Source organism: Callithrix jacchus, chromosome 9 (genome assembly GCF_049354715.1).
Source record: "Callithrix jacchus isolate 240 chromosome 9, calJac240_pri, whole genome shotgun sequence".
Classification (NCBI taxonomy): domain Eukaryota; kingdom Metazoa; phylum Chordata; class Mammalia; order Primates; family Cebidae; genus Callithrix; species Callithrix jacchus.
Window position 1 is genome coordinate 55,069,177 of NC_133510.1, and position 23,741 is coordinate 55,092,917.

The 23,741-nt window shown below is 39.3% G+C and overlaps 1 protein-coding gene and 1 non-coding gene across 3 annotated transcripts; one reads left to right on the plus strand and one right to left on the minus strand.

Moving 5' to 3' along the window:
* Window positions 1-687: 687 nt before the first annotated feature.
* KICS2 (KICSTOR subunit 2) lies at window positions 688-23,627 on the plus strand. Of its 2 annotated transcripts, XM_078336137.1 has the most exons (4): window positions 688-997; window positions 1,880-1,989; window positions 6,557-6,842; window positions 19,235-23,627. In XM_078336137.1, the coding sequence occupies exons 2-4, from the start codon at window positions 1,899-1,901 to the stop codon at window positions 20,049-20,051; spliced, it is 1,194 nt and encodes a 397-aa protein (XP_078192263.1). In that variant the 5' UTR covers window positions 688-997; window positions 1,880-1,898; the 3' UTR covers window positions 20,052-23,627. The 2 variants fall into 2 exon arrangements, with proteins under 2 accessions (XP_078192263.1, XP_054094297.1); XM_054238322.2 differs by lacking the exon at window positions 1,880-1,989.
* On the minus strand, window positions 14,965-15,068 carry LOC118144631 (U6 spliceosomal RNA). The gene has a single exon (XR_004729394.1). It is a non-coding gene; the product is annotated as a U6 spliceosomal RNA (small nuclear RNA).
* Window positions 23,628-23,741: the final 114 nt, after the last annotated feature.

The following is a 23,741-nucleotide window of genomic DNA, read 5'->3' on the forward strand; positions in this document are numbered from 1 at the left end:
TTTCACCACTGCACTCCAGCCTGGGCGACAGAGTGGGACTCCGTCTCAAAAAAAGAAAAAAAGAAAAAGAAAACTTTTTAAAGAAAGGTTAATGTAGTTTGGGCCAGGGACTCTGTTTGATAACTGCTGGGCTAACACAGACCCGGGAGGACCAGAACGGGATACAGGTGAGAGTTAACCGATGGTGTATGACATGATGAACACTAGGCAATGAGGAAGAGATCAACCTTTACCTGACAGTCTTCTAATCTCAACATATCACTTCCCTGAGTTGGTGAGGAAGTTGTCAGGGCTGACTAGGGTGCCTGCTGTGAGTGTGAGCACAACTTCAGGCACTTCCCCATCTCCCAGCCGGCGGTGAGAGGCGCCTGGAGAGCCCAGGCCAGATGTTCTCATCAGAGCTGACGTCACGTTTGCGTGACGTCACCAGCGCTGACGAACCTCACCGGAGGGGCCTGTCAGCTCACCTCAGTGCGCAGGCAGTTCCTTACAGCAGCGAATTGGCCGCCTCCTGTTCTACCCCGAGGGTCCGAATAGTCAGAGCTGCAGGAACCGCCACCTGCCTCTTTCCTTGGCCCTTACCCTTGTCTTCTCTAAGGCAGGCGCGGTCCCGGCGGCGGCGCGCTCACAAGCCAGCCGCTGGAGGCGGTCACGCGCACGCACGCTTGTGCGTAAGCCCGTTCCCTCAGAACCCGGAAGTGCGAGGCCGAGGAGAGCCACGTGGGTCGAGCTGGGGTGCAGCTCGTATGGGGCGCAGCTCGCATGGGGGAGTCTATCCCGCTGGCCGCCCCGGTCCCGGTGGAACAGGCGGTGCTGGAGACGTTCTTCTCTCACCTGGGTATCTTCTCTTACGACAAGGCTAAGGACAATGTGGAGAAGGAACGAGAGGCCAACAAGAGCGCGGGGGGCAACTGGCTGTCGCTGCTGGCGGCCTTGGCGCACCTGGCCGCGGCCGAGAAGGTCTATCACAGCCTCACCTACCTGGGGCAGAAACTAGGTACCTCCGCCCCGCCCCCTGAGACCCTTGAGGAGGAAGGAAAGGGGGTATATTCCCCAGTCGGCCGTAGCTTGGGTTTCCTGTCTCTGTCACTTCTAGTCGCAGGCTCGACTCGGCATTCCCAGGTCTCCTCCCACCGTTCCTTTCCTCCCCGCCCACCGGCCTGCGCTGCTAATAGATTGGCGGACTGGGTAGATGCTCTTTGCAGGGCTGTGACCCAAACGCAAGGGTTTGCCCTTTTGCTTCGTGCATGGATTGGTGCCGTAAATGAGAAGTTAACCAAACTATGTCTTCATTCTTCTAATTAGTGACGCTGCAGCCAGAGAAGCAAAACTTTGCAAAACAATCTAATTCTATTACTGAACACTACTTATTGTGTGGCCTCTTAAGGTTAAGGCCCGAGAGTCACATTTGGATTCCTACCCGTCTTCATAGTCCCCCAATACATATTTAATGGCTAAAGTAATAAACGAATACTGGACAGGAAAGGCAAGAAATGTGCCTAACACTAGCAAGAGGAGACTGAAGGGAAAAATGGTAAATACTCTTAGTACCTCAAGTACATCTTGCCTCTGAAAATAAGATTCAAGAGCTGATTCAACTGATTATCACTAGTAAAAGCAATAAGTATGAGTAGATGAGAAGGAAATAATAGATGTAAAAGGCAAGGACTATGCATACAAAATAGTATTACTGCTTAATTATGACAATAAATACATTTGAATCTTAGGGGCTTTAGAGTCAGTACTTTGGCCTATTTAGACTCTTCAGTTTTCAGAGGCATGGGTCTGATGTGAATGAAGGACACCTATATAAAATATAGAGAATAGAAATGTAAAATCGGTGTAGATTTCATTTTGATTCTCCACCTCCTTCTTCCAGCCAGCCCCCAGCTTTCCTTATGTTGCCTGAAGGTGACCACGTATATCTTACTGAGCTTTCAGTAAACACTCAAGGAACAGGGCTTTCTGAGATCCTAATTGCTGTGGCAAGTATGTTGATTTATACATACTTATTTGGTATGCTAATTTATTAACAAAAACTGGCCAGATAGTTTCACCTTATTTTTTCTCCCCTTTTTACAATGGAATTTCACAAATTTGCAGTTGTGGTTGATGGTGTTATTATTCCCCTTTCTATAGATTAGCAACTTTTGTATGTAATTTTGTTTGGTAGATGATAAAGTCCAAACCAAAATACCTGCCTTTGAACTGTCAGATTGAGTTTGTATTCATATAACTTATTAAAAAGGTGTATGTAAATTATAATTTACCTATAATATATATACATATATGTGATTTTTATATATGTGAAAATGGGGTGGATTCTAGCTGTAATACTGAAGGTAGGTAATATTTAGGTAGTTTTAGTTGTTTTTAGACTCTTGCACCTCAAAGAATGGTGATTGATTAAAGTGCCATGATTCTTTGCTTTTTTTTTTTTTTTTTAGCTTATCCATGGAAATTTGATGAAAGCTATGTACTCACTCCCCAGAAAAATATATATGTACATACGATTTTGCATATAACCTGAGCCGGTTCAGCTGAATTTTCTAAAGTCTACTTACTGACTTCGTTAAAAAAAAAATCTGCTACTCTAGTTTTAAGTTGGATGAGCCAGGTTTTTATGTAAACAGAACTGGCTTCCCTGTGTATAAGAATGTGTATATAAGATCTTCACAGTCTCTGACTTGGGTTCTTAGTAAAGTGGTCCTCAGTGTGTAAATTGATTATTTCTGCTTGAACCCCAGCTGACATGGGTGAGCATGAGGGCTGTGCCTTGAAACTGACCTACACAACATTTGGCACTATGAAACATGCCCAGGCACTGTTAGGTTCCCACATGGGCTCTCACTTCTGAGTAAATATTCTTAAAATGGTATATTTAATGCTTCATAACTTATTGACACGTACAGTATGTTTATAAGTTCCAGAATTTAAATTTTATCTTTGCACATATATTTTTTGGTACTAGAGTGTATATGATGTCAGTGTGCTTACAATATGACTTCACAATTATCAGGTTTGCATCTATTTTCTTAAAAACTTAAGGAAAAAACTTTTGTGTTGTAATTTAAAACATTCCCATATTCTCCAACTGCTTTGCTCATTAGAGCATTTATGTAGTTTTCTTTAGAAAGCAAAACAAAAAGTTTATGCATGCTTTTAAAAAATTTAAAACAATTATGACAATTTTTTTAGCCTTACTAAGATAGAATTGACAATAAAATTGTATATAAGTTGTACAACTTGATGTTTTGATGTATATATAAATTGTGAAATGATCACCACAATCAAGCTACTTAATATATCCATCACCTACCTTACATAGTTCTCTCCCTCCCTCCCTCCCTTCCTTCCTTCTTTCGTGTATGTATTGTGAGAATACTTAACATCTACTCTCTTAGTAAATTTCAAGTAAAAAGTGAGTCTTCTTTAAACCTCTCTTATGGCTGGTGTTTATTTGAGGCCTTAGCAGTGAATCCTGATTGATTAAAGGAGCAAGCAGGGCCTTTAGACAAAGGATAGACCTGACAGGGAGCTTTCTGTTCCTGTCTTGACCCTATTACTAAAAAACTTTGAGTAGGGCCCTTATCTTGGGGTCTTTTCTTTCCTTTGAGAGAGAATAATACCTGTTTGGGGAAGGATCAGTGATTAAAATATGCTGACTCAATGTCTGTGGAGAATTTTAGAAGGTCATACTTTTCTTCTCTTTGTTTCATTACTGGAAAATTTCCTCAACCTCTGGTTGCCGAAATTTAGCATAGCAGAAAATGACTTAACTTGAAAACTGATGTTTAAAAATTATTATTAGCAAGAAGTTGGAGAATAAAATGTGCAAGATGTTTTACACGCTCCTTTAATACACTTACAATTTTGTGATATGAGATAAACTGTTGAAATCTTGAGAAATTATGAGCACTTATAACTAGAGCCTTCTAAAATCATTCAATATAATCATATTTTATAAATTCAAAATACTGAAAAGAGAAAGAAGTTGGATGTTTCTGATTCCTTGTTTTCCAACATGGATAAAGGCCAGTCCTCATTGGATATTCCAAACCAAGATAGTCAACAGATAGGATTGGATTCCTGAGAGCTTTAAGAAAAGAGAACTGTTTAAAAGAAATGTGTTGATGGTCTGTCTCTTCCTTATAGTAGTTTCACTTTACATGGTTTCACATACTGGTGATTAGCGTTTATCGATAAGCTTTTAAAGGTATTCTTTGTATTTATGTAGTGTTTCCATTACCCAGATAAGGGTAATCTGATGAAGTGAGGTATCCTTTTTTTTTTGCTTTTTCTCCCAGAAGTTCTAGAAACAGATGATATCCCTTTTTCAATGGAAAGTTAAAATTTTCACCAAGGCCAGCCTGTTTAACAGTAGTAGATAGCTATTCTTTTTGTAGTACTCGACGCTCCCAATTCACCACAGTTTCAGAAGCTCAATTATGTATTATTATTAGAAGTTTAAAAAAATATATCAGTTACAAGTAGAAGGGAAAGGGATTAATATTATGGAACATATGCTTTGTTCCAGGCAGATTACATACCAAATGTTACTTCATTTTGTTTTCTTAGCTTTATCACTGTTTTATGTTAAAAATGACAACTAAAGCTCATAGTGGTTCAGTAGTTAGCCTATAATCATGGGAGCTGGGGGTTTGAAACCAAGTCTTTCAGACCTGCACAGCTTTTAGGTTTTACGTGATGTTCTTATTACCCTCCTAAGCTGAGAGGTGTTATCCTAGATGTGGGTACAGAGGCCTATTTATTTTGTACCCTTCACTCTACAAAATCAGCAGAATTAAACTGAGTATGGGCATGGAAGGAAGGCAAACCCTGCAGGGTACAGTTCCATATGGGATGTTGGTGTCATGACTGGTCCATCTGTACCTATATAGGTTTTGATGGTATTAGTTGGAGATGATGTGCCAGTTAGTCTGTTTGGAACAAGCTTGTCTAACCTGTGGCCCACAGGCCACATGCAGCCGAGGATGGCTTTGAATATGGCCCAACACAAATTCATAAACTTTCTGAAAACACTGTGAGATTTTTAGTGCGTTTTTTGTTTGTTTGTTTTAGCTGATGAGCTATGGTTAGTGTTAGTGTATTTTATGTGTGACCCAAGACAATTCTTCTAATGTGGCCCAGGGAAGCCAAAATATTGGGCACCCCTGGTTTAGACAGTTTATTAGAAAAATACTTTTTAAAGCATCAGTAGTTTGGCTGGGGTGTCAGAAGTAAGTAGGGTAACCAACTGTTCAGGTTTGCCCAGGGTTGAGGGATTCCAGGATGTGGGACTTTGTTTCCTGAGAAGCCGGGCTTTTAGTGCTAAAACCTGGAAAGTCTTGGGTAAACTAGGACAAGTTGGTTACCCTAGTAGTAATGGAAGGAAGACTGATTTCTTGAAACATAAACCAAGCAATGAATTGAAGGCTATATTGTGAAATGGTTCATCTATTAAGAGAATATTTTACAAATGCCTTGATAAATAATTTTTATTCCTAATTACAGGAATATGTTGGTGTCATGATTGGACCCATGATTGGACCACCTGTACTCTTATCGGTTTTTAGAAAACATATTCCTGTAATTGAATACGTTTTTTTGAAGAGAAAATTTAAACTCTTGTCCATCTCTGATATTTTTTTAAAATTTTGCTAGAAATAGATGTTTTAAACCTGCCCTGTTTCTTTTCTTTTTCCTAATGTCTTGCCGCTTGCCCTTTGTTGGGTAGAGAATTGCTTAAGGAAACATCCATGAAGCTGGCTATATAATTAGAAATGTAATTGGTGATATATAAATAGAGAAGTGAGTAAATGATATCTATGCTGTTTGATCCTTTTTGACTATGTGAAGGTGATCTTGGTCTTATTTTTGGCTGATTTCCTTTGGAACCTCCTAGTTATAGCAGCAGTTATTTATAATTGGTTCCTGGTCTTAATAATTCACAATGTGGTGCTTATTATTTTATAATGTATAGTGTCAGTCTTGTCATGAGTGCTAAGATTTTCTTTATTCTCCTGAGATCCCAGTAGTCTGTTTTCTTGCATAAAGGGAATGTATGTGTATGTATTCAATTTTCTGGTATGATCTAAAAGATAAGATTCAAAGGAAAATACAAACTAAAGCAGAAACAAAAAATTGTGACTTACCAGGAATAACAACAGTGTTTCATAATTTGTGTTCTTTTGTTTTGAATACATTTATGTGTAAGATAGGCTTTTTAGTTCCAGCTGGTATTATTTGCTAGGTTAATTATGCTCTAAATCTGAACCCTTATTGAGTTGGGTTGGGGGAGAATTGGTACATGGGCAAGCAAATTGTACACAGGTCCATTGCTATAGTAATGAATTACATCAGGTATTCGCTTAGCTTATTCCTCAGGGAAATTATGAATTATAAAGTATTTATATCTCAATCATAGGAGACAGAGAATATGGTAGATGAAAACTCATTGAGCTCAGTTGGTTTGGATTCTTTGCTTTTGGATGCTGGTTGGTACTTATGGTTTCTCTTTCTTACTTGTCGTGTGCTTATGTTGTTTGCCTACCAGGGAGCCAGTCTTTCTTCAGCAGGAAAGATTCCATCCGCACCATCTATACTTCCTTGCATAATGAGCTGAAGAAGGTGGTGACTGGCCGTGGTGCCCTGGGTGGGACTGTTTCTCATGTTGAAGAACTCCTTTCCCACCTGTCAGAGCAGCTCTGCTTCTTTGTTCAGGCTCGGATGGAGATCGCAGACTTCTATGAGAAGATGTACACCCTCAGCACACAGAAGTTCATCAATGCTGAAGAGCTCGTTGGCCTTTTGGATGCTATTCTAAAAAAATACAGCTCCAGGTCAGTGTGAGGAGGAGGGTGGGAGAAAACATGGCTGTCCTACCAATCCCACACAAGCTCAGAGTTTTTCTCCACATTGTTACGAAAATCTGTGATGAAATAGCTGAAATAAATAACTGGGTTACATTTTCTACATATTCATTAATCAACAGGTATACATTAGTCACCTTCATTCATCTTAGTTAATACCACACTGGCCGCATACTTCTCTCTAAGCAATAGTGAAAGACTGAGAATGAATGAAGAATGAAGTAATCATAAAACTTGTATTATAACTGATTTTGCTGCTTAGGAAAGAGTTCTCACAACAAATACTTTTTTGTATTTCTGGTAGAGACAGGGTTTCTCCATGTTGCCCAGGCTGATCTCAAACTCCTGAGCTTAAGCAATCCACCCACCTCAGCCTCCCAAAGTGCTAGGATTACAGGTGTGAGCTACTGTGTCCAACCTATTCTTTATTTATAAAAGTTTTTCTTTAATTTTTGATTTTGAAATTTTTAATGCTGTAAAAAGTTACAAAGATAATATAATGAACATAGTTACCATATGATCAGCAGTTCTACTCCTAGACCTATATCCAAGAAAAATGAAAACGTAGGTCTACACATAAAGACATTGACATGAATGTTCATAGCAGCATTATTTATAATAGCCAAAAGGCAGAAACAACCCAAATTTGGCCAATGGATGAATGGATAAATAAATGTGGTATATCCATACATGGAATATTATTCAGCAATAAAAAGGAATGAAGTACTGACACATGCAACAACATGGATGAATCTTGAGAACATTATGCTAAGTGAAAGAAGCCAGTCATAAAAGACCACATGGAAATCACGTAATTTCCATTATGTGAAATATCCAGAATAAGGCAAAGTCATAAACACAGAAAGTAGATTACAGATTCATAGTCACAGAAAATGGTTGCCAGGAGTTGGAGGGGAAGGAGGAGTGACTGCTGATGGGCACCAGATTGCTTTTTTGGGGACTACGAGACTTTCTAAAAGTGATGGTTGTGCAATTCTGCAAACATATTAAAACCAGCGAATTGTTCACTTTAAAAGGATGGTACATGAAGCAAATACCAATAAAGCTGTTACTAAAAAAACAAACAATTGTACAACGAACATACAAATATTCTTCACCTGTGTTCACAAATTGTTCACATTTTGCCACATATGCCTTTATCTCTTTCTGTATATGATCATTCTTCCCTGAGTTATTTGGAAGTAAAATGCAATTGTCATGACACTTTCCCCCTACATACTCAGATTTTGTCTTCTGAGAACCATACATAATTATACCACAATTCTGAATGAAAAATCCCAGTTTTTACACTTAGGAAATTTAACACTGATTTTCTACCATTGTATCATACATAGTCCATATTTGGATTTCCCCACTTGTCCCCAAACTGTTCTTTATAGTTGCTTGTTATTTTTTATTATTGTATCTCTTTGATTTTTATGACATATTCTAAATTTTCTTTTTATTATTGATATATAATATGTTCACACGGCTTAACATTTATAAAGTATAATACAATGGAAAGTCCTCTTCCTTCCCCTTAGCCACTTAGTTTCCCTCTTTAATAGGCAACTAGAGTTAGTAGTTTCTTTTCTTTAAGACAGAGTCTTCCTGTGTTGCCCAGGCTGGAGTGCAGTGGCACGATCTTGACTCAATGCAACCTCTGCCTTCCAGGTTCAAGCAATTCTCCTGCTTAAGCATCCTGATTAGCTGAGATTACAGGCATACATCACCATGCCTGGCTAATTTTTTTATATCTTTAGTAGAAATGGTGTTTCACCATGCTGGTCAGGCTGGTCTTGAACTCCAGACGTCAAATGATCCACCTGCCTCAGGCTTCCAAAGTGTTGGGATTATAGGTGTGAGCCACTGTGCCTGGCCTAAAGTTAGCAAGTTCTTGCTGTCATTCCTGAGAAATAGGCTATGCATATAAATATATACACTTACTTTTTTTAGACACTTAAAAATTTTATATTTTGGGAAATACTCTCTTTTTTTATTTCCTCCAATCTGATTGGTATGTTTTCTTTTAGTAAAATAGTTTTTTGAAACCCCAAAACTGAAGTACAGTTGAGGATATATTCCTAAGGAGAAGAGATCTCATATAGTGATTTCCAAATGCTATTGTAAAAGTGATTTGCTGAACTCTCTGGGAAGCTTAAGAAAAATACCCATCCCTGGGCCCTTTTTCCTCTTCCCTAAGGGGTAAAATTTAGTGGTTCTGGATTATGTGCCCAGAAACCTCTGTTTTTAAAGTTCCCTGTGATAATGATACATGGTCAGCACCAAAAAATTGGGTAACTAAGAGAATAATGTCAACTCCAGGATAGAACAGGTATTGAACCTTATGGGTGTGTGTGTGTATGTGTATGTGTGTGTGTGTGTGTGTGTGTGTGTGTGTGTCTCCTATGAATGATTGATATTAATTGGTTTCATTTTATTAGATTTATACCCTATTATCTTTATTTATTTTGAGATGGGATCTCATTCTGTCACCCAGTCTAGAGTTCAGTGGCACTATCTCAGCTCGCTGCAGCCTCAACTGCCTGGGCTGAAGTGATCCTCCCACCTCCACCTGCCAAGTGGCTGGGACTACAGGAGCATGTCACCACTTCCACCCCCAGATAATTATTTTATTTTTTGCAGAGACAGAGTCTTGCTATATTGCCCAGGCTGGTCTTGAACTCCCACGTGCAATCTGTCCTCCTGCGTTGGCCTCCCAAAGTGCTGGGATTACAGGTGTAAGACACACAGTCAGGCCCATCATCTTTAAACCTTCTTTGAAATACCCCACTTCCCAGAGCTATAGGAGTCCCTCCCTTTCCCTGCAGATTTAATTTTCAAAACCTCTTAGGGCAGTTCTTATTTGTAATCCTCATCCTCTGAATATTGATGGAGTCAGATGGAATTGTATTACAGTATGGACAAGAGATGTCATTTTTCACCTACCATTTCTATTTTCCACCCATGCTGCCTTTCTCTAATTAATAGAGAATGACTGATCACAGACACATCCTAGTCTGAAAATGATCTAAATTAGAGGCTTTGGCTTAATTTGAACAACATAAATTCCTTAAGGAATTGTGAAAAGTCGAACTTCTCTATAATGATTTTCTTTGGGAAGTGGGATTCCTTTATGTATAAACTAACGTGACTTTGCCTTTTGCTAGGTTAATGTGCTTTTTTCTATGGACTTTTTAATTTGGCATCTGTGCTGTACCAAACATTTCTCTTTTGTGGTTTCAGTGTTCTAGAGAAATAATTCATATTTTGGTATTCTCCTGTATTGAAAAAGTTAATCCTCTTCCCAAAGGACCCGTTTATCTTTCAGGGAATATTTATTTGCCCCAATGTAGCTGATCCATGTCAGAACTCTTATAACAAATTTTGTGATTGATACTATGTTTCAAATGCTGAAATGCCTTTGTATTAAAAAAATTAATAAGCATCACAAATAGCATGGAATTGAAACCTCCAGCCTTGATTTGACATGTAGATCCTATGTGAGTGATTGTGATGTCTAGTCTGGTTTCACAGATGAATGGAAAGTATATTTTGTTTTTCTTCTTCTGGAAGCCAGTTGTGTTCACAGTAGAATGGTGTTAAATGCTTCTTTTTTGGGTAAATTTATAACTTTTTTTTTTTTTGGAGATGGAGTTTCGCTCTTGTTGCCCAGGCTGGAGTGCAATGGCGCAATCTCGGCTCATGCAGTCTCCGCCTCCCAGGTTCAAGTGATTCTGCTGCCTTAGCCTCCCGAGTAGCTGGGATTACTGCCTGCCACTATGCTCAGCTAATTTTTGTATAGTTCGTAGAGACAGGGTTTCACCATGTTGCCCAGGTTGGTCTCAAACTCTTGACCTCAGGTGATCCACCTGTCTCAGCCTCCCAAAGTGCTGAGATTATAGGTGTGAGCCACTGTGCCCGGATAATTTATAACATTATTAAGCATATATAAGTTCTTGTTTAGGAATCACAGTCATTTGTGATTCTACATTTCAAATTGAATTATTAACAAATTGAACTTTATTAATAATATAATTATTACATAGATTTAATTGTGTGCCATTTAGCAGAAGAAACATGAACTTAGCTTGTCAGAATATCTCCTATTCCTCGAGTACTTTTGAGGTACAGTAGAACTTGGGTTTTTGTTTTTGTTTTCCAAAGAAGCACCAATGGAACATTTTCTGATTCTGTAGAATTTTTTACACATTTATTTATTATTTTGTGGGTATGAGGGAAAATTCTGGCCAGTTTTTCTGTTTCATGGTTAAAACAAATTTGGAAGATAGGTTGTAAATGCAAATTGATATTTACTCTCCTAAATCAAGACTATAATATTAAGAAATAATACTTTTAAAGAAAGAAGAGAACCATCACTTATGCATTGTAGACCATTAAAAAAGTCTTCATTGTATGGCAGTAGTAAACCATTTTGTGATTTTAATTCTTTACTAATAATTTTATAGCTAGAATTTAAAGAACATTAAAAGTTGATCTACATATATTTCTGTTTGCATTTTAGGAATCACAGTTTCTTTATCTGAATGCTTTAATTCAGAAAATTCTCACAAAAGTCAGAACTGTGGTTTATTTAGCTTTTATACCCACTTGTCATCAAAAAAAGATTTTTGATGATAAGGCTGTTAAGACATTTGTTAATTGCATGTGTATAGTTCAACAAGATTAATTATTGCCCAATGAAAATTTCATAAGCAAGACTAATAGTAGTACAATTTCTGTGGAATGCACTCTCTCCTAGGCATTTGACGTGCTTAGATCTTAGTAGTGAAGACTCAAGAAGATCTTCCATGATATTGCCTCAGCCTATCTTTTCAGATTCATCTGCTACCTCCCATCAAATGCTCCACATCGCTGCCAAAGTCTTAGTATAAAGAAAGAAACTTCAAAGGGCCGGGTGTGGTGTAATCCCAGTACTTTGGGAGGCCAAGGTGAGCGGATCACTTGAGGTCAGTCAGGAGTTCCAGACCAGCCTGGCCAACATGGCGAAACCCCATCTCTACTAAAAAATACAAAAATTAGTCGAGTGTGGTGGCATGTGCCTATAATCCCAACTACTTGAGAGGCTGAGGCAGGAGGATCACTTGAACCTGGGAGGTGGAGGCTGCAATGAGCTGAGATCACGCCACTGCACTCCAGCCTGGGTGACAGACTCCATCTCAAAAAGAAAGAAGGAAACTTCAAAGAGAAATCATTGAGGATTTTAACCAGAAGTCTAAAAACAGCCCCATAGTCTAATATTAAATATGTTCCCCATAAGGATTTGTCATTTCCTACCTGTCTGCTTCAGCTTCTATTATTTTTATGCATAGAATGTCCTTTTATTGTTCTATCATGTATCAGTTTGCTATTTGCTGCAATAAGTCTGCATAACAGACCTCCAAATTTATGCTTGTGGGTTTGCAGGTCTACTGGATATTGGCTGACCTAAGCAGGGTTCATGTGAGTAGCTCTGCTTAACACTGTTGGTCTCACTGGGGCTGACTTTTAACTGTGAGCTTTAGGCTTAGGTCTGCTCCATATGTGTTCATTCTGAGCCCACAGTTAGAGGGGAAATAGCTACCTAGTAGCAATGTTCAAAGCACAAAAGTATGACCCAGCTAAACTCATTTTAAGCCTTTGCTTGCATCTGCTTTGTTAGCATCTCTGGCCAAAGCAAGTTACTTCATCCAGTCTATATTCCATGGGTAGGAAAGGAGCTGCAAAGCTACACAGCAAAGGTTGAGGAATCATGGATGAGAGAAAATTGGGGATGGAAAATCAAGCCTCCGTCTTCACATGGCAAAATCCTGCGTACTCTTTTCCCCCTGCTTTTTTATTTTGGTTTAAAAAATGACACATAATGTCAAATTTGCCATCTTTTTTTTTTTTTTTTTTTTTTTTTTTGAGACAGGTTTGACTCTATTGCCTAATCTTAGCTCACTGCAGTCTCCACCTCCAGGGCTCAAGCGACTGTCATGCCTCAGCCTTCTGAGTGGCTGGGACTACAGATGCACATCACCATGCCTAGCTAATTTTTATATTTTTGTAGAGATGGGGTTTGGCTGTGATGCCCAGGCTGGTCTTGAACTCATGAGCTCAAATGACCCGCCCACCTCAGCCTCCCTAAGTGCTGGGATTACTGGCATGAGCCACTGCCCCCAGCAAATTTACCATTTTAACCTTTTTAATGTATCTAGTTCTGTAGTGTCAAGTATATTCACAGTCTTTTGTAGTAGATCTTTAGAATGTTTTCATCTCGAGACACTGAAACCCTGTACTTCTTGAGCAGCGTTTTCCCCTCTGCCAGCCCTGGGCAACCACCGTTCTGTTTTCTGTTTCCATGAATTTGACAGCTTTAGATACCACATAGAAGTAGAATCATACAGTATATTTGTCTTTTTGTGACTGGCTTATTTCAGTTACCATAATATCCTTGAGGTTCACCCATGTTGTATCATGTGACAGGATTTCCTTATTTTTTTAGGCTGAGTAATACTCTGTTTGTGTGTATATACCACATTTTCTTTATCCATTCATTTGTCAGTGGACATTTGAGTTGTTTCTACCTCTTAGCTATTTTAAGCATCATGGCTCAATTCAAATACCATCTCCTCTGTGGCTTCCACAATCTTTTGACCAAAAGGAATTGTTCCTTCTTCTGAAATGTTGTTTTATGTGTAATAAATGTATTATTTTCTACTTTGTATTCATTATAAATACCTCCTTCTGCCATGGAAGGTCCAGTAGGGCAAATCTCTGACTCATTTTTTATATCCTCAATGTATTGGTATTTAAGAATTAGTAAACAAGTTATTTTAAATGACAAGATGTTACAGATTTTGTTTTGTCATGGTAAAATATGTGTAACATAAAATTTATCATTTTGGGTGCAGCAAACCACCATGGCACACATATGCCTATGTAACAAACCTGCACATTCTGCACATGTAAAAAAAAATGTATCATTTTGACCAGGCCTGGTGGCTCACACCTGTAATCCCAGAACTTTGGGGGGCTAAGGCAAGAGGATTGCTTGAGGCTAGGAGTTCAAGACCACCCTGGGCAACAGAGCAAGACCCTATGTCTACAAAAAATTAAAAAATTAGCTGGGTGTGGTGGTTTGTGCCTGTAGTCCCAGCTGCTAAGGAGGCTAAGGTGGGAGAATCCCTTGAACCTGGAAGGTTGAGGCTGCAGTGAGCTGTGCAGTGAGACCCTGCCTATAAATAAATAAACAAGAATATATACCTTTTGGAAAGAACTCCATGGTACAGATTTGCAAAGGAGAAAGGCAGTGTTTCTAAAATGGAGTTTTGTGTTTCATTAGAATATTGTACAAATCTATTCATTTTGTACTTTCCTCTATTCTAAGGAGAATTCCTTCCTTCCTTCCTTCCTTCCTTCCTTCCTTCCTTCCTTCCTTCTTCCTTACCTTAGAGCAGATGTTCTCTGCAAATAGTTGTTAATTTATTCTGTATTAAGACTATTCAGACTCTTTCAAGCTTGCTGCCGTAGCTTAGGTGGATATTTTTGGATTACAACCATTTAACAGAGCCTCCTATAATGTGAGTTGTGAATAGCTATGAGGCACATGGCAGAGTAGAAATAGGGAAATGATACATCAAAATGCTAATCTCTAAGTCTTGGCAGACTAACATTAACATGAATTTTTAGCTCTTCTTGAGGATGAAAAATAGCTTCAACATTCACATATCTTTAATAAATGTTGAGCATTTAAGCACTTTTAGTGTATGTTATGGAAGAGCTTGTTTGGAAGGTTCGTACAGGGAATTTTTGTCCTCTGAAGCATTGGATATAAATGATGATTTCCAACTGAAAGCAGTAGAAGGATAACAATAGTGTTATTTGTACTAGAATTTTCTTTAATTTCATGTCGTTAATCCTGTGATTAACAGTCCTACTGTGTTCACAGTTTTTAGGCAAATTTTCCTAATAGCCCTGATTATAGAAGATTGTGATATTTAATGCTTATAAATGTCAAGGGGCCTAAAGGCTAAGGTGGTAGGAGGCTTTCTTACAATTCAAGGATTTTGAGACTTATTCTATAATGGGATTTTGCATGTGTGCATTTAAAACTTTTTTTTAAATATATAAAACAAAGTGTTATCCTTGTATAGGGGACATGCTAATCTTCACTGTACCATTCCAATTTAAGTATATGTGCTGCTGAAGTGAGGTTTGTTTGTTTGTTTTAGACAGGGTCTTACTCTGCTGTCCACACTTGGAGTGCAGTGGTGCGATCGTGGCTCACTGCAGCCTCAACCTCCCAGGCTCAAGCAATCCTCCCACTTCAGCCTCCCAACTATCTAGGACTACAGGCACACCCCACCAGGCCTGGCTAATTTTTTTAAAGTATTTGTAGAGACAGGAATCTCACTGTATTGCCCAGGCTGGTCTTGAACTCCTGGGCTTCAAATGATCCTCCTGTCTTGGCCAAAGTGCTAAGATTATGGGTGCGAGCCACTGCTCCCAGCCTGAACTTTCTTAGTGTTCATTCCAAAATGTGTAATGTTTGAAAAGTCTAAATTTAGCACATGAGCTAGAAGATTTGAGATCTGGTTTATCTTTCTGATTTTTTGTGTATTTATATATGTATTTTTTTCATTCATTTTTTTTAAGTTCTAGGGTACATGTGCAGGATGTGTAGGTTTGTTACATAGGTAAACGTGTGCCATGGTGTTTTGCTGCACCTATTAACCCATTACCTAGGTATTAAGCCCAGCATGCATTAGCTCTTTTCCCTAATGCTCTGCCCTATACCTCCCTCCCCCAACAGGCCCCAGCGTGCGTTGTTCCCCTCCCTGTGTCCATATGTTCTAATTGTTCAGCTCCCACTTAAAAGTGAGAACATACAGTGTTTAATTTTCTGTTCCTACATTAGTTTGCTGAGGATAATGGCTTCCAGCTTCATCGATGTCCCTGCAAAGGACATGATCTTGTTCCTTTTTATTGGCTGCATAGTATTCCATGGATTATGTATATTATTAGACTTAATCTTACCAATGTTTTAGCTTCCTCAGCTGAAAGAATATTGATGTAAAATGTAGATAATAGATGAAAAACAATGTGTGTTTTTCACATGAATAATGACATTTCACATGATAATCCATTTCTGTCTTATAATGTCCAACTTAGTATGGGCTCTCCTAACCATAATCCTTTTAAGTATTTAAGTATATATATTTTAAAAACCTAGATATACTTGAGATGATTTTTTTTTCCTAATTGTTTGGTTGATAACCAGCATTTTCCTTTTCACCAGTAGCCAAATCAGAGCTGTGTGAGAAGCGTCCATCTCATTAACAATTAAGTGATCAAAAGCCCTCAGGCCTGTAGATCATCTACCATAGTGTCTGGAACGTATGATGTGCTTAATAAATATAAGTGCTTCCCCTGCCTTTACAGTGGGATTACTTGCTGAGGTGATTTCTGCAGCCTCTGCAGGTACTGTGAATCTTTAGGAAGAGTGTAAGGGCTTGATGTCGGCTTCTGGAGAAGGAGCATGTTCCAGGCCTGGGAAACACTATTCGTTTCACAGAAGAGAAACTGAGCAAGAAAGCTTTATGTGGTCTGTACAGAAAGGACTCTTCTTAGCCATTTTATTCCATTGTTATAGAACTTATTTCACCTCATAACCAGCCGGCAGATCCAATGAGGCAGAGACTTGGATTCAGATCTTTACATAGTTGGTCAACACATTGACTAAATTTCTACTTGAGTCATAATGTTCTAGAGACAAAGGAGCCAATAGAGGAGGCAGCTATGACTTCCGCTTGGGGAGGAGCTTAAAGCTGGGGTGGCCGTATGTTTCAGTTTCCCTGAGAAATTATATGGTCAGGCTCCTAAAGTGGGAGAGAGGTATTAGTAAATGAGAGGATGTAACTGGAGAGCCTGACCTCGTCTGGGAGTGGACAGAGAAAACTTTTCTAGGAAAGTGACTCTGACGAGGAGACCTGAAGAATCAGGAAGGAGTATAGTATTGATGAAAATGGGTCATGCTCTCACTTGTCTAGGGCCTCTGCACGTTTTTTCCCATGCCTGGAAGAGAGGATAGTTCCACATCATGCTCTTTTCCCTATAAATATTACTATTACATGTGAAGTAGAATAGTGTTTTACCAACAGCAGATAGTAATCCATGGGTTATAAAGTTAATTTAGTGAGTAGTAATCTGATTTAATATATATAGTAGAAAATATATTAAATATATATTTAATATATATAATTAGAAAATATCAAGAGTACATTGTATATAGTCAGTAAATATTGAAGTAAAATAATATTTCTACATATAGGTACTTGGTCACAACATGAAGTGTATTTTTTACTACAGATCATAGTCAAAAACTTATTTTTTTGGAGACAAGGTCTCACTCTGTCAAGCACAGCAGTGTGATCACAGCTCACTAGCCTCAACTTTGCTCAGTTGATCTTCCCACCTCAGCCCTCTGAGTTAAGTAGCTGGGGCCACAGGTGCATGCACCACACTTGACTAATTTTTGAATGTTTTGTAGAGAATGGGATTTTGCCATGTTTCCCAGGCTGGTCTCATGAACTCCTGGGCTCAAGCAGTCCACTTGCCTCCACCTTCCAAAATGCTGGAATGAGAATGCTGTACAGAACAGTGGTTAAAAGCGTCAGAAACTTTTATACATTTTGTCTAGGACACGTAGAAGTAAAATTGCACTATTGTCTCGAGCTTCTTGTAGTATAATTGCATTTTCAGTTATTTGTTGAATATTTGGAGAAAGTGAGAAGAATAGGAGTTGGCTCAAACTGGGAAGGAACTACAGTATTCAATGCCCTCTAGGCCTTTTTATGGATTTGGGGTTTTGTCCTAAGTTAAATGGAAAGCGATTGAAGTGTTAGCTGTTTCTTACTTGGCCACCATATGTTTATTTGTTTGTTTGAGATAGAGTCTCGCTCTGTTGCCCAGGCTGGAGTGCAGTGGTGTGCAGCTCACTGTAACCTTGCCTCCCAGGTTCAAGCGATTCTCATGCCTCAGCTTCCCGGGTAGCTGGGATTACAGGTGCACGTGCCACCATGCTTGGGTAATTTTTGTGTTTTTAGTAAGGATGGGCTTTCACTGTGTTGGCCAGGCTGGACACCATTTTGTTTTTAACCATAATTAAATATGAAGGGAATTTGGGAACCAGGATTGAATAAGGGCTGTCTGATAAGTGCTGTATTTCTTTAATAAACATTTATTTTATCTACAGTGTTTTACATATATGTTTACAGTATGTGTTCTCATCTGCGAGATAGGTTTAATGCCTCATGGCATTACCGTGAACATGAAATAGTTTATATATGTCATCTACACATTCAACAGATGTTTTAGTGACTTTTTTTGTTTTACCTCTGCCTCTTTAGTACCACACTCTGAAAAGACCATGCCTTGTTTCAATGACTGTGTTAGTCATACAATTCCCAGAATAACTAAAATATGCTCAGAAAGAATTATAGCTAATTTAGGCCAGGTGTGGTGGCTCACACCTGTAACCCAGCACTTAGGGAGGCCAAGGTGGGAAGATCACTTAGAGTTCGAAACCAGCCTGGGTGACATAAGGAGACCTTGTCTCAACAGAAAATGGAGTGTGTGCCTGTATTCTCAGCTGCTTGGGATGCTGAGGTGAGAGGCTCACTTGAGCCCAGGAGTTGAGCTGCAGTGAGCCATAATTGCACAGTTGCACTCCAGCCTGGGTGACAGAGCAAGATCCAGTCTCAAATAAATAATAATAATTAAAAAAATGGGCCGGGCGCGGTGGCTCAAGCCTGTAATCCCAGCACTTTGGGAGGCCGAGGCGGGTGGATCACGAGGTCAAGAGATCGAGACCATCCTGGTCAATATGGTGAAACCCCGTCTCTACTAAAAATACAAAAAATTAGCTGGGCATGGTGGCGCATGCCTGTAATCCCAGCTACTCAGGAGGCTGAGGCAGGAGAATTGCCTGAACCCAGGAGGCGGAGGTTGCGGTGAGCCGAGATCGGCCATTGTACTCCAGCCTGGGTAACGAGTGAAAACTCTGTCTCAAAAAAAAAATAAAATAAAATAATAATAATAATTTAAAAAATGAATGGTAGCTAATTCAGTAATTCTGTTGAGAAGAAAGTGGCCACTACTCTCAGGCCATTTCCACAGGAGAATATGATGTTGATAAAATTTTGAAATGGTGAAATTATATCAGAACTTCAAAATAAATCAACATTGTTTTCTTCCCCTATCCGCAAACATAGTATGATTTGTTTGGCCATATTGTTGCTCTGTGGTTAGAAAAATGTCAGTATGGCAAGTGGAGTACCATTTCCACTTATCTCTATTAATTTCCCTCTCCTCTTTAGATTTCACCACCCAATCCTCAGTCCTTTGGAAAGCAGTTTCCAGCTGGAAGTTGACGTCCTGTGTCATCTCCTGAAAGCCCAGGCCCAGGTCTCAGAGTGGAAGTTCCTCCCATCTCTGGTTAACTTACACAGTGCGCACACCAAGCTGCAGACCTGGGGCCAGATCTTTGAGAAACAGCGGGAGACAAAGAAACATCTGTTTGGAGGGCAGTCTCAGAAGGCCGTGCAGCCCCCACACCTTTTCCTTTGGCTGATGAAACTCAAAAACATGCTTCTTGCCAAGTTTAGCTTTTACTTTCATGAGGCCCTGAGCCGACAAACGACTGCTTCAGAAATGAAAACGTTGACAGCAAAAGCTAACCCAGACTTTTTTGGAAAGATTTCCAGCTTCATCAGGAAATATGATGCTGCCAATGTGTCCTTAATTTTTGACAACAGGGGTTCTGAGAGTTTTCAGGGTCATGGCTATCACCACCCCCATTCCTACAGAGAGGCCCCCAAGGGTGTGGACCAGTATCCAGCTGTAGTGTCTCTGCCCAGTGACAGGCCAGTCATGCACTGGCCCAATGTCATCATGATCATGACGGACCGCACATCCGATCTGAACAGCTTGGAGAAAGTGGTCCACTTCTATGATGACAAAGTGCAGAGCACCTACTTTCTAACCCGCCCGGAACCTCACTTTACTATTGTCGTCATTTTTGAGTCAAAGAAATCTGAAAGAGACTCCCACTTTATTTCCTTCCTCAATGAGCTCTCACTTGCCCTTAAGAATCCCAAAGTGTTTGCAAGTCTGAAACCTGGATCCAAAGGTTAGCCGGTGATTTGTGTGGAAGGGTTTCAAGACCAGAAACTGTTGCTTAATTGCCCTAATGATCTACAGTGGTCTGTGATTAGCGTTTACATCCACTCATGCCTCTTTCAGAACTAAATTAAGGACAAATTCCCCCTACCTGTGTTGCACACTTTATAAACAATTAAGGCCAATTGAATTAAGTATCCAAAGAGTTATCTAGGAAGTGGTCCTGGGCGACCATTTGTCTCCATGGTACAGCAAAGTAGTTTCAGCATTTTCCCTATTTTCCTGTATTTCTTGTAGATTGAATATTTATTGAGCTTTGAGTTTTTTCCCAGATGTTTTCTGTTGTTCTAAACATTATGTTCTACTGAAATTCCAAAAACTTTTTCCCTCCTTCCTGGAAGAGTAATAGGGATGAGATATTAAATGGTCTTTTTAGAATTAAGGACTTTATGTTTTCTGTCTCATAAATTAGCAAATGAACATGGAATTAGTAGTTTTATGATTCTGATCTATAAATTAACATTTTTTATGCCAAAATTAGGGTCTTGGAAATAAATTTCTATCAGTTATTGAAACTGAAGGTGAATCAAATCGGTAGCATGACATCAGGCTTTAACATTTCAGAAGATCCTCCTGGCAACTTTAATAGCCATGGGTTCTTTTGGGGTGATATACACACCTAACTGCATTTGTTTTCACTTCTTGAATGTTTGAATGTTTGACTCTGTTTTAAAGTCAGCATAAGCCATCACGTGGGCTTTCTTCTTCAGCATATTATCTGCTTGGCTTTCTGTTTATCACTCTTCTGCTGAAATGTACATGTTTGGCTCTACTCCTTGGTTATTTTTAGGCTTAAAAGCATGCAGTCGGTTTTTCAGCCACTTTTGGAGACTCATGCAAAATAGCCTACTTTTATAAAATCAAAACGAAGGTCTTCATACCCTATGCTTGCTAAAAATCAATTGTGTGCTTGAAAGACTTCTTCATAGTTGAGTACTTAAGCACTTCTGAACTTGGGTTTCCTGCCTGCCCCCCCATAAATTATGTTTAGAAGCAGCACTGCATCTTAGCACATGCTGCCTTACCCCTTTCATTCAGCAGGTGTTCATGGGAAGTGGGTGGATCAGTGAAGGCATAATGGGCTGTGAAGACCTTCACTTTTAGGTTATTGATTCAAAATAAAAAGAAGCCACAAAGAGTAATTGAGTTGTTACTGTTTGATGGTTCCTTCAAAGTTTGTGGGAAATACAATGGCCACATCGGTCTTGTTTCTCATGATTGTATGGAGCCACTGTTTTACTGAGTGTCCACAGCAAGCATGCCAGTCCCATCAGCAGAGACCAGAGAGCCCCTCGGAGTCCATGTAGGAAGCCTGCCCACCTTGTCTGGACTGCCTGGCAGAAAAAAGAAGAACCAGCCGGACGTGGTGGCTCACACCTATAATCCCAGCACTTTGGGAGGCTGAGATGCATGGATCACTTGAGGTCAAGAGTTCAAGATCAGCTGGCCAACATGGTAAAACCCTGTCTCTACTGAAAGTAGAAAAATTAGCCAGCTGTGGTGGCAGGCGCCCGTAATCTCAGTTACTCAGGAGGCTGAGGCAGGAGAATCGCTTGAACCCAGGAGGCAGAGGATGCAGTGAGCCAAGATCATGCAACTGAACTGCAACCTGGGTAAAACAGCAAGTCTCTGTCTCAAAAAAAAAAAAAAAAGAACCAAGAAACTGTTGGCCTATTTCCTATTTTCTGGGGAGAATGTAGTTTTCTTTTTCTTTTTTTGTCAAGACAGGGTCTTTGTCCATGCTGGAGTACAAAGGCACAATCACGATTCACTGCAGCCTCAACCTCTGAGGCTCAAGTGATCCTCCCACATCAGCCTCCTGAGTAGCTAGGACTACAAATAGAAGCCATCACACCTGGGTCTCACTATGTTGCTGAGGCTGGTCTCAAACTCCTGGACTTACATGATTCTCCTGCTTTGGCCTCCCAAAGCACTGGGATTATAAGCATGTGCCACCATACCTGGCCTCCTTTCTTTTTCTTTAAAAATGGTCATAAGCTTTGTAAAAAGCCAGTTTGCTTTAAATAGAAAGTAGTGATTTACCTCTGCATTTTATTCACTCAGGTTCTGTAAAAAGTCTCAGCAGATTTTACAACATTGACCTTACCTAAGAAATGTAAGGCAATCGGAGCTAAAAAGTCAAATTACTTTTCCTTTCTTTTGTGTTTTGCAAAGAAACTGAAAAATATTTCTTGGTATGTATGTATTTTTTTCCTTTTAGATTAAACCACCATTAGCCTTAATGACACAATCTCCCAAATACCTAAAAGAATATATGCTTCAGTGGAACACTGAGAGGGATATAAGTAAAACATATATATGCTATTTAAATAACCAGTCCTCACCTAGAACATATTTGATTCATATATTTATTTTAAAACAACACAAAACGAATTTCAAAGAACAGAAGGCAGATGTGAATATTAAGAAAATCTAAGACAACATAAATCTGCAAATTACTGTGCAGCTGGCATAGACTGTACTGGAGGAGGTTTTGAAGATTCAATATTGATACTTAAATTATTTCTTAAGCTCTTCAATCAAGTTTTGTAATTATTAAAAAAATAATTTGGTTCAAGACAAGAAACTAAAGTCATTTTACTCTAAGATTTATTCTCTAAATACAGTAATGAGATTTGTAAAGTCTGTGTTTTGCTAATTAAAACAGTAAATCTGCATATTTTCTGCAGACTGCTTTCTTTGAATCTGTTTCTAAATCACAGCTTGGTAAGTTTTTATGGGTAACTGGGAGTATGGTCAACACCGAGTTTGCCAAGGGTTCCGTCCAGGAGTATTTCATTTACGATGCTGTTTGGACACACGGTTTATAACTTTGTTCTCTCTGGATCCTACCTGATCTCTGGCTGTGTGACTTCAGGGAGTGTGTGAAAATAAAGCCCAATTCTTAACCAAGGAGCTAATACTCTTAATACAATTGCTTTGGATATTTGGACATACTGGGGAAAGTATGTCCAAATACCTTTTCTTTTTTTAGCAACAAGGTCTGTCTCCCAGGCTGGAGTACAGTGGCATGATCATAGCTCTCTGTGGCTTTGAACTCAGGCTCAACGATCCTCTTGCCTCAGCCTCCCGAGTAGTTAGGACCACACCTGGCTTAATTTTGAAAAGTATTTTAGAGATAGTGTCCTACTGTGTTGCTCAGGCTGTTCTCAAAATCCTGGGCTCAAGTGATTCTCTCTCTTTAGCTTCCCAAGTGGGAATACAGGTGTGAGCCACTGTGTCCAGCAGAAAACCTACTTTCTAGAAAGAAAATAATTGGTACTCCACTACATTTCCAGTGAATTCCTTCAGGTGATCTTAAAGATGTCCACCCTTTACGATTTTGTTCATTTGGCAAATCAGCCTCTGAGCTCAACTTCCTTATCTGTGAAATGGGGATAAGGAAATGTGGGCTGCCTTTTCAAAGGATAATGTTGGGATGGAATGAGATCATGTGTATAAAAAAGGCTTTGGAAACTTTCTGGGATTTGAAAGCTGTATAAATAAAAGATGGACCACTGTTTCCTTAAATTTGGCACCTTTCTTGTTATTTTCTTTCTCTTCAATTATGTGGCAAACCTGTACCTAGTTATTACATTTGAAAGAGAACTGGTTTAGAAGAGGAGGCAGATAAATGCCTAAACA